At 38.5% G+C, this 10000-nt stretch overlaps 1 protein-coding gene across 1 annotated transcript in view; it reads right to left on the bottom strand.

Annotated features, from left to right (window-relative positions):
* LOC125300112 (estrogen receptor-like) overlaps positions 1 to 10000 on the bottom strand; it is a 43568-nt gene that overhangs the window by 3583 nt on the left and 29985 nt on the right. The window contains exon 8 of the mRNA XM_048251691.1: positions 2386 to 2519. Coding sequence (XP_048107648.1) covers positions 2386 to 2519 — 134 coding nt within the window. The remainder of the gene's footprint in view (positions 1 to 2385; positions 2520 to 10000) is intronic.

Below are 10000 nucleotides of genomic sequence, written 5' to 3'. Positions count from 1 at the left end.
TGAGAACCACTGGTCTAGGGGTACAGCACTCGCCTTTGGATCCGAGGATCCCGGTTCGAAACCCAGAGGTACCAAGGGCAAGGCTTTTTTGGGGCAGCCGTGGCCTACTGGTTAGCGCTTCGGACTTGTAACCGGAGGGATGCTGGTTCGAACCCCGACCAGTAGGCACGGCTGAAGTGCCCTTGAGCAAGGCACCAAACCCCTCACTGCTCCCTGAGCGCCGCTGTAGCAGGCAGCTCACTGCGCCGGGATTAGTGTGTGCTTCACCTCACTGTGTGTTCACTGTGTGCTGAGTGTGTTTCACTAATTCACGGATTGGGATAAATGCAGAGACCAAATTTCCCTCACGGGATCAAAAGAGTATATGTACTTATACTTATACACTATACACCTATCCTCACCATTGTGAACACCACACAAAGAAAACACTATACACTAGCACATGAGATACACACACGCACACACACACGCACACCAGTTTATATGTTTAAATGTCTTATCTATTGTATGGTCTGTATTGTATTGTTTGATGTCTTGCTTTGGCAATGCAAAGAAATATTTGTCATGCCAATAGAGCTACCTTGAATTGAATTGAAAGAGAGAGAGAGAAAGAAAGAGAGAGAGAGAGAGAGAGAGAGAGAGAGAGAGAGAGAGAGAGAGAGAGAGAGAGAGAGAGAGAGAGGGGCCCTGTCAGTAAACCCAACAAAAACAAAAGTCATGATTTTTCAAAAGAAACCCAGATGTCAGGAACACAGACACATCGCTCACTCTTGGTGGCACCGCCCTTAGAGCACACGATGCAGTATACTTACCTCGGTCTGGCCATTACTGCATCAGGAAGTTTTAGCATGGCAGTGAATGCACTCAAAGAAAAAGCCCGCAGAGCCCTCCATGCAATAAAATCTAAATTTTACAATATAAATATACCAATATCAATCTGGTGCAAATTATTTGACAGCATAATACAGCCTATTGCGCTGTACGGAAGTGAAGTTTGGGGTCCACTCAGCATGCATAACTACACTGCATGGGACAAGCATCCAACAGAAGCCCTACATGCAGAATTCTGTCGATTTATACTTAAAGTCCAAACAAAAACACCAAACAATGCATGTAGGGCAGAATTAGGCCGTTACCCATTGGCAATACCTATCCAAAAACGAGCACTGAAATTCTGGATGCACTTAAAATCAAGTCCAAAAAATCCACTCCATTTTGAGGCCCTAAAAACCCAGGGACTGAGCCCTAATAAGAGCCTCTTGTGCCAGCTGGTACTGAAGCTCACTAACTCCATAACAAACACTAATATACAACATGCTCAGACCAGTACTGCTTCCAAATCAGCAATTAGTGTCAAAAATGTCATCAAACAAGCAAAAGAACACTATTTGGAACATGGGAGAAATCAAACTACCAGTCAAAGCAGAATGAATTTCTACCTGACCCTAAATCGAGAATATAAATTGGCAGAGTATCTCTCCTCTGTCAGAGATATGAAAGCAGTGCCTGACTGACCAAGTGCAGGCTAAGTGACCACAATCTTACAGTGGAAACAGGCAGGCACAGGAAAACCTGGCTGCCCAAAGAGGAAAGAATATGTGGTCACTGCCAGACAGGGAAGGTTGAGACAGAGGAGCACTTTCTTCTTCACTGTGATAAATATAAAGACATAAGAGATGCATCTTTCCCTAGTCTTAAAACATATTACCCAAACTTTGAAGCCATGGGCACACATGAAAAACTGGCTATCCTTTCAGGAGAGGGACATTCAGCCCCTCTAGCAGCAAGATACATTTCACACTGTCATAAGCTGAGAGACTCTAGCATAACTTAATTTTATTTTGTTTCATTTATTTATATTTATATTCTTATCCCTATAGAGAATATATATATTGTCCTGTTCTAAAGCTATGCTCATCTGCTCATGTATGTACGTATATGTGTACGTATATGTGTGTGTGTGTATATATATATATATATATATTATGTTTCTGTGTTGTTATTGTTATACTGTAATATATTGTACACTTATGTCTATGTATATATATATTATACTGTGATTTAGTGTACACCTACAGTATACACCTAGTCTACACATATAGACACTTAGTTTTTCTGTGTCTTATTCCATGTTCCCTCCATACTTTGTATGACTGCTTTGGCAACACGAATGTCTTATTTGTCATGCCAATAAAGCATTTTGAATTTGAATTTGAATTTGAAAGAGAGAGAGAGAGAGAAAGAGAGTGAGACATAGTGGAGTTGAGCAGGATCATGGCTTTGAGGCAGACATATTCCTCCTTATACACACACACACACACAAGGAGAGAGAGAGAGAGAGAGAGAGAGAGAGAGGGAGGGAGGGAGGGAGAGGGAGAGACGTACTGGAGTTGAGCAGGATCATGGCTTTGAGGCAGATGTATTCCTCCTTTTGCAGGTTGAGTTCCCTAAAGCGGGCAGTGGCCGCCAGCAGCATGTCAAAGATCTCCACCATGCCCTCCACACAGTGGCCCTCATCCCTACCGGAGAGAGAGAGAGGAGCAGGAGAGGAGGAGGAGAGGAGGAGAGGGGGAGGGAGAGGAGAGAGAGAGAGAGAGAGAGAGAGGAGGAGAGGGGGAGGGAGAGAGGGAGGGAGAGAGGGAGAGAAAGAGGAGGAGAGGAGGAGAGAGGGGGAGGAGGAGGAGGAGGAGAGGAGATGAAATGACATCAGTGATTTTCCATCATCACCCTGAAAAAGAGCCTAAATTACACACACACACACACACACACACACACACACACACACACACACACACACACACACACACAGGCAGGATATCTCCACTTCAAACTTTGAAAAGAAACCCACCAAATATAACTTATGACGCATCAGTTACCTGAAGGACAAAACATAGATTCTGAAACACACACACACACACACACACACACACACACACACCCACCCACCCTGGTGCATGTGGTATATCTGGGCGGCTGAGGGAGATTAGCGTTAGACTAAATGATTAGTCTCTGACGGCCTTGAGGAAAGACGCTCTTATTGTCCTTTCATCTTCTAACAGCACACTGAAGCCCTAGTGTCACACACACACACACACACACACACACACACACACACACACACACACACACACACACACACACACACACCACATGCAAACACACGCACACACACACACACACACATACACACACACACACACACACACACACACATACATACACACACTCACATTCTCACACACATACATACACACACACTCATCACACACACACACTAGGGGTGTAACGGTTCACAGAAGTCATGGTTCGGTTCGGATTTTGCCTTCTTTTAAAAAAAGCGTTAGCGTTGACACTTTCTATTACTGTCTATGCACTTAAAGCGATGGTTCGGAGTAATTTCACCCTAGGGTCCTTTGCACCATGACCCCGAGCCAAACACCCTCCCAGAACCTGTTCTCCCTTGGTCCAACCCTGGTCGAGTAGCGCTGTCAGAAACTAATGACTTTCTGCAGGCGTAATGGAACCAACTTAGGAGCTCGTAGATGACCCCACTAATAATGCCCTGAATGGTACCAAACTTACAAAACAGGATGTTCTTTACCCATAAACGAGGCATTGAAAAGTTTGTAGGTACACCAGGAGTTTATTTAAATAACACTTGCCTGATGGATGCTACTATCTACTACTACACCGCTGCGTCGACGTTACTTCCGTGATTTGGGAAAAGCCCGTAAAAGTCCTCGAATTTGCATATTATGACGTCACTGGATGGTAACCACCATGAATTATGCACATTTCAGTAAATACTAGATGTTGAACATATTTGAGCAGTTTTACTTTCTTTTTTTGTCATTTCTCCAACATAACAAATGAACAGGAAAACAGTCACATGTAAACCAACAATAGTAAACTATTACTATAATCACAAACCCTATGCTACTATACAATAAAGTAACCTGGTCAAATCAGTTTGATATCGCAGGTGACTTTGTAGTTCTTCAGAGCCCTATTTTTACAACCCTTGCTGTCTATACCACGTCCATTACGGACACTATCATAACTATTGCCACTGGCACCTCCAGCTATGTTGGGCAGAGGGTCGAAATAAGCATGGTATGCTTAGTGGACACTGTCGCAAAGACGCACCTCCATTCACAGACGCACCGTAACTATCAGTCAATAGACGATCGATCATATTCTCCAAAAGGCAGGTATTCTCCTTCAGAATCAGAATAGGTGAACTAGAGAATGTAATTCCAGGGAATTACGAGTGCATGAAAATGTAAAAATGGCTTCTGAATGAAATATTGTTAAATATTGTCTAAAATATAATCTAAGTAAAAAGATGGAGGTCAGATAGAGAAAAAAGCTGGCGGGGAGTCATAGTTGAAGACGACTGACAGTTGGAATGACCGAACAGTTAAATAGTTGGATAGTGAAAATGGTTAGGTTATTTAATAGGGAATTATTGTAGTGAGTACTTTTATTTTGAAACAGTTGTGGGCAGAGGTAACAGTTGGCGGGAGTCATAGTTGATGACAACTGACAGTTTGAAAGGCTGAACAGTTAAATAGTTCGATAGTTAAAATGGTTAAATTTTTTAATATAGAATTATTGTAGTGATGACTTTTATTTTAAAACAGTTGTGGGCAGAGGAAACAGTTGACGGGAGTCAAAGTTGATGACAACTGACTGTTGCTGGTGGTTGCTATGCTGGTTGCTAGATTTTAACTGTGAATGTGGTTGCTAGGCTGTTGCTAGGGTACTTGAAGTCATTGCTAGGTTGTTGCTAGGGTGTCCATGGTGGCTACTATCAGAAATAAAGGAGTTACTACAGTGGTTTGCTAGTATAAATCATCTTGGTTGCTATGGAAACTTACATAGATGCTTAATTTCAATGGTTGCTAAATTGGTTGCTAGGTACAGTAGGTGGCGGTTTAATATAGTAGGCTAGAGGCATAGTTGATGATAACTGACAGTTAGAATAGTTAAAAAGTGAAATAGTTGGATAGTTTAAATGGTTAAATTATTTAATAGGGAATTATTGTAGTGGAGACTTTTATTTTGAAACAGTTGTGGGCAGAGGAAACAGTTGAACAGGATCTGTAGTCTTAAAAGAGCCAGATTGTATGCTTAAAGCTTGAGCTTGAGCTTGCTGGAGGTGGCCGGAACACTTGGCAACACTTGGCATAGGATTGGCATAGGATTCTAAGTGCCCTACTGTGATGTCATAATCACCAATGTTAAGTCTATGGGGAAATTTTTGTAGTTTTTAATTAATAGTTTAAAAAGTATAAAAGTTACAAAGTTGAAAAATACATAGCTGAAGTCACCTAAGTAAGACCTACGCAACGCAGTTTGAATGAAGTTTTTATGTTAAACGGTTGAAGCTGCATTAAACGCACAAAAAGCGTCAGCGGAATAATAATAATAACTAGAAAAGCATTTCCTGAAGGAAATACAGTGCATGAAAATGCAAAAATATGACGTAAAAAAATCCTACAGAGTAAAAACAAACTATATTAGTTGCTAGGTAGATGAGGTTTAATATAGTTGGAATGACTGAACAGTTAAATAAGAGGATAGTTTAAATGGTTAAATTATTTAGGTAGATAGTTGACGATAACTGACAGTTACTCAGCTAACTTAGCTAATCATTTTTAGCAGTTTTGCTAACTAGCATGCTAACATGCTAGCATGCTAACTATGCTAACCACGTTACTTAGCTAACATAGCTAATCGTTTTTAGCAGTTATGCTAACTATGTTAACTAGCATGTTAGCATGCTAACTATGCTAACCACGTTACTTAGCTAACTTAGCTAATCGCTTTTTAGCAGTTTTGCTAAAATGGTAACTAGCATGCTAACATGCTAACTATGCTAACCACGTTACTTAGCTAACATAGCTAATCGTTTTTAGTAGTTATGCTAACTAGCATGCTAACTATGCTAACCATGTTACTTAGCTAACTAGCTACAGTGGGTAGGAGTCATAGTTGATGACAAGTAACAGTTACAATGGCTGAACAGTTAAAAAGTTCAGTCACCAAGGTCACCAAATTTCTTGAGCGTCCTCCCGATGTGGTCTGAGGTACACATACTAAGTTTGGTTTTGATACATGAAAGCGTTGCTGAGATATGAAATCACTTCCTGTTTTGGCTTCCACAAAATTTTGATTGGCTGGTACAGGCCAAAGCTTCTGTCAATTGTTCCAGAAAGCAATGCACTCATCAGGCATGTTTAACAGTGAAATATTGTAGTGAGGACTTTTATTTTGAAACAGTTTTTGGCAGAGGAAGCAGTTGAACAGGATGTGTAGTCTTAATAGGGCCAGTTTGTATGCTTAAAGCCTGAGAATGGCAGTTGGGACAGGTGGCCCGAACACCTGCCATAGGATTCTAATTGCTTAACGGCTCTATTGTGATGTCATCAGCCCATGTTAAGTCTATGGGGAAATTTTGAACAGTTTTTAATTAATAGTTTAAAAAGTATAAAAGTTACAAAGCTGAAAAATACATAGCACCCATGTCCTAAGTAAGACCTACGTAACATAGTTTGAATGAAGTTTCTACGTTAAACGGTTGAAGCTGCACTAAACGTGTTAGAAGAAGAAGAATAAGAAGAAGCCTAGGAAGAACAGTACACTGCATTTTCATGCACTGTAACTAGAAAAGCATTTCCTGAAGGAAATACAGTGCATGAAAATGCAAAAAATATGATGTCAAATATCATACAGAGTAAAAACAAACTATATTGGTTGCTAGGTAGATGAGGTTTAATATAGTTGGAATGACTCAACAGTTAAATAGGTGGATAGTTTATATAGGTAAATAATTTACTTGGTAGATAAGGTTTAATATAGTTGGAATGATTGAACGGTTAAATAAGTGGATAGTTTAAATGGTTAAATTATTTAGGTAGATAGTTGACGATAACTGACACTTGGAATGGCTCTAATGTTTGCTAGCAGTTATGCTAACTATATTAACAAAGATAATAATGTTAACCAAGTTACTATGCTAACTAGCATGCTAACAATGTTAAAATGCTAAGTATGCTAACCATGTGACTTAGCTAACTTAGCTAATTATTTTTAGCAGTTATGCTAACTAGCATGTTAACATGCTAATTATGCTAACTATGCTAACCATGTTACTTAGCTGACTTAGCTAATCATTTTAAGCAGTTTTGCTAAAAATGCTAACTAGCATGCTAACATGTTAGCATGCTAACTATGCTAACCATGTGACTTAGCTAATCATTTTAAGCAGTTTTGCTAAAAATGCTAACTAGCATGTTAGCATGCGAACTATGCTAACCATGTGACTTAGCTAACTTAGCTAATCATTTTTAGCAGTTTTCCTAAAAATTCTAACTAGCATGCTAACTATGCTAACCATGTTACTTAGCTAACTTAGCTAATCATTTTTAGCAGTTTTGTTAAAAATGCTAACTAGCATGCTAACATGCTAGCATGCTAACTATGCTAACCATGTGACTTAGCTAACTTAGCTAATCATTTTAAGCAGTTTTGCTAAAAATGCTAATTAGCATGCTAACATGCTAGCATGCCAACTATGCTAACCATGTGACTTAGCTAACTTAGCTAACTAGCTACAGTGGGTAGGAGTCATAATTGATGACAAGTAACAGTTACAATGGCTGAACAGTTAAAAAGTTCAGTAGTTTAAAGGGTTAAATTGTTTAACAGTGAAATATTGTAGTGAGGACTTTTATTTTGAAACAGTTTTTGGCAGAGGAAGCAGTTGAACAGGATGTGTAGTCTTAATAGGGCCAGTTTGTATGCTTAAAGCCTGAGACTGGCAGTTGGTCCAGGTGGCCCGAACACCTGCCATAGGATTCTAATTGCTTAACGGCTCTATTGTGATGTCATCAGCCCATGTTAAGTCTATGGGGAAATTTTGACTAGTTTTTAATTAATAGTTTAAAAGTATAAAAGTTATAAAGTTGAAAAATACAAAGCCCACATGTCCTAAGTAAGACCCATTAACATAGTTTGAATGAAGTTTCTAATGCTAAACGGTTTAAGCTGCATTAACTGCGTTAGAAGAAGAAGAATAAGAAGAAGAAGAAAAAGCCTTGGAATAACAGTACAGTGCATTTTCATGCACTGTAATAACACTAAAGAATGAAAATGAAGCTAGGACAGACATAGCATAGCTTAATAAAAGTTGATAGTTTAGAAGTAGACAGTTTAAAAGTTGAATGTAGATAGTTTAATAGACAGATAGTTTAATGAATGTTGAAAGTTTAAAAGTTATATGTAGATAGTTTAAAAGTTGTTGACAGACTGATAGTTTAATGTGTGTTGATAGACAAATAGTTTAAAGGCTCTATGTAGGTAGATAGTTGACGATAACTGACAGTTGGAATGGCTCTAATGTTTGCTAGCAGTTATGCTAACAAAGCTAATTATTTTGACCAAGTTACTTAGTTAACTTAGCTCATGTTTTCTAGCAGTTTTGGGAAAAATGATAACAATGCTAACATGCTAACTATGCTTACCATGTGACTTAGCTCATCATTTTAGCAGTTATGAGGTAGATGAGGTTTTAAAAGGTTAAATTATTTGCTAGATAGATGAGGTTTAATATAGTTGGAATGACTGAACAGTTAAATAGGTGGATGGTTTAAAAGGTTAAATTATTTGCTAGGTAGATGATGTTTAATATAGTTGGAATGACTGAACTAGGTAGATGAGGTTTAATATAGTTGGAATGACTGAACAGTTAAATAGGTGGATAGTTTAAATGGTTAAATTATTTGCTAGGTAGATGAGTTTTAATATACTTGGAATAACTGAACTAGGTAGACGAGGTTTAATATAGTTGGAATGACTGAACAGTTAAATAGGTGGATGGTTTAAAAGGTTAAATTATTTGCTAGGTAGATGATGTTTAATATAGTTGGAATGACTGAACTAGGTAGACGAGGTTTAATATAGTTGGAATGACTGAACAGTTAAATAGGTGGATGGTTTAAAAGGTTTAATTATTTGCTAGGTAGATGAGGTTTAATGTAGTTGGAATGACTGAACTAGGTAGATGAGGTTTAATATAGTTGGAATGACTGAACAGTTAAATAGGTGGATAGTTTAAAAGGTTAAACTATTTGCTAGATAGATGAGGTTTAATATAGTTGGAATGACTGAACAGTTAAATAGGTGGATAGTGTAAAAGGTTAAATTATTTGCTAGGTAGATGAGGTTTAATATAGTTGGAATGACTGAACTAGGTAGATGAGGTTTAATATAGTTGGACTGACTGAACAGTCAAATAGGTGGATAGTTTAAAAGGTTAGCCTGAGAAACTGATAGGGTGCAGGTGGCCTGGCCACCTGGCCTAGGATTCTAATTCTAACGGCAGTCTTAATAGAGCCATATTGTATGCTTAAAGCCTGAGACAGAGTATATAGTTTAAAAGTTAAATGTAGATAGTGTAATGGATGTTGATAGACAGAAAGTTGAATGGATGTTGATAGGCAGATTGTTTAATGGATGTTGATGGATAGTTTAATGGGTGGATGAGTGAATGGTTTGAAGAGGATGAATGGATAGAAAGTTGGATGAAATGTGTCTTATATCCTTGTAGAATGGAGAAACACAGAGAGAGTTGGTCTAGTTCAGTAGAAAGCAGTTGATACAGGTGCAATCAGTTGAACTGATTCTTTGATGGGGCCTAGATGAGCAGCTGGAAGATGATACAGGTGCAAATCAAGTTAATTAGTCCATTGTGATGTCATCAGCCCATGTTAAGTCTATGGGGAAATTTTGAGTAGTTTTTAATTAATAGTTTAAAAAGTATAAAAGTTACAAAGATGAAAAGTACAAAGCCCCCATATCCTAAGTAAGACCTACGCAACGCAGTTTGAATGAAGTTTCTACGTTAAACGGTTGAAGCTGCATTAGCTGCGTTAGAAGAAGAATAATAACTAGAAAAGCATTTCCTGAAGGAAATACAGTGCATGAAAATGCAAAA

Source organism: Alosa alosa, chromosome 1 (genome assembly GCF_017589495.1).
Source record: "Alosa alosa isolate M-15738 ecotype Scorff River chromosome 1, AALO_Geno_1.1, whole genome shotgun sequence".
NCBI lineage: Eukaryota > Metazoa > Chordata > Actinopteri > Clupeiformes > Clupeidae > Alosa > Alosa alosa.
The sequence above is the reverse complement of the archived record's forward strand: the minus strand, read 5'-3'. Positions and strand labels throughout refer to the sequence as shown.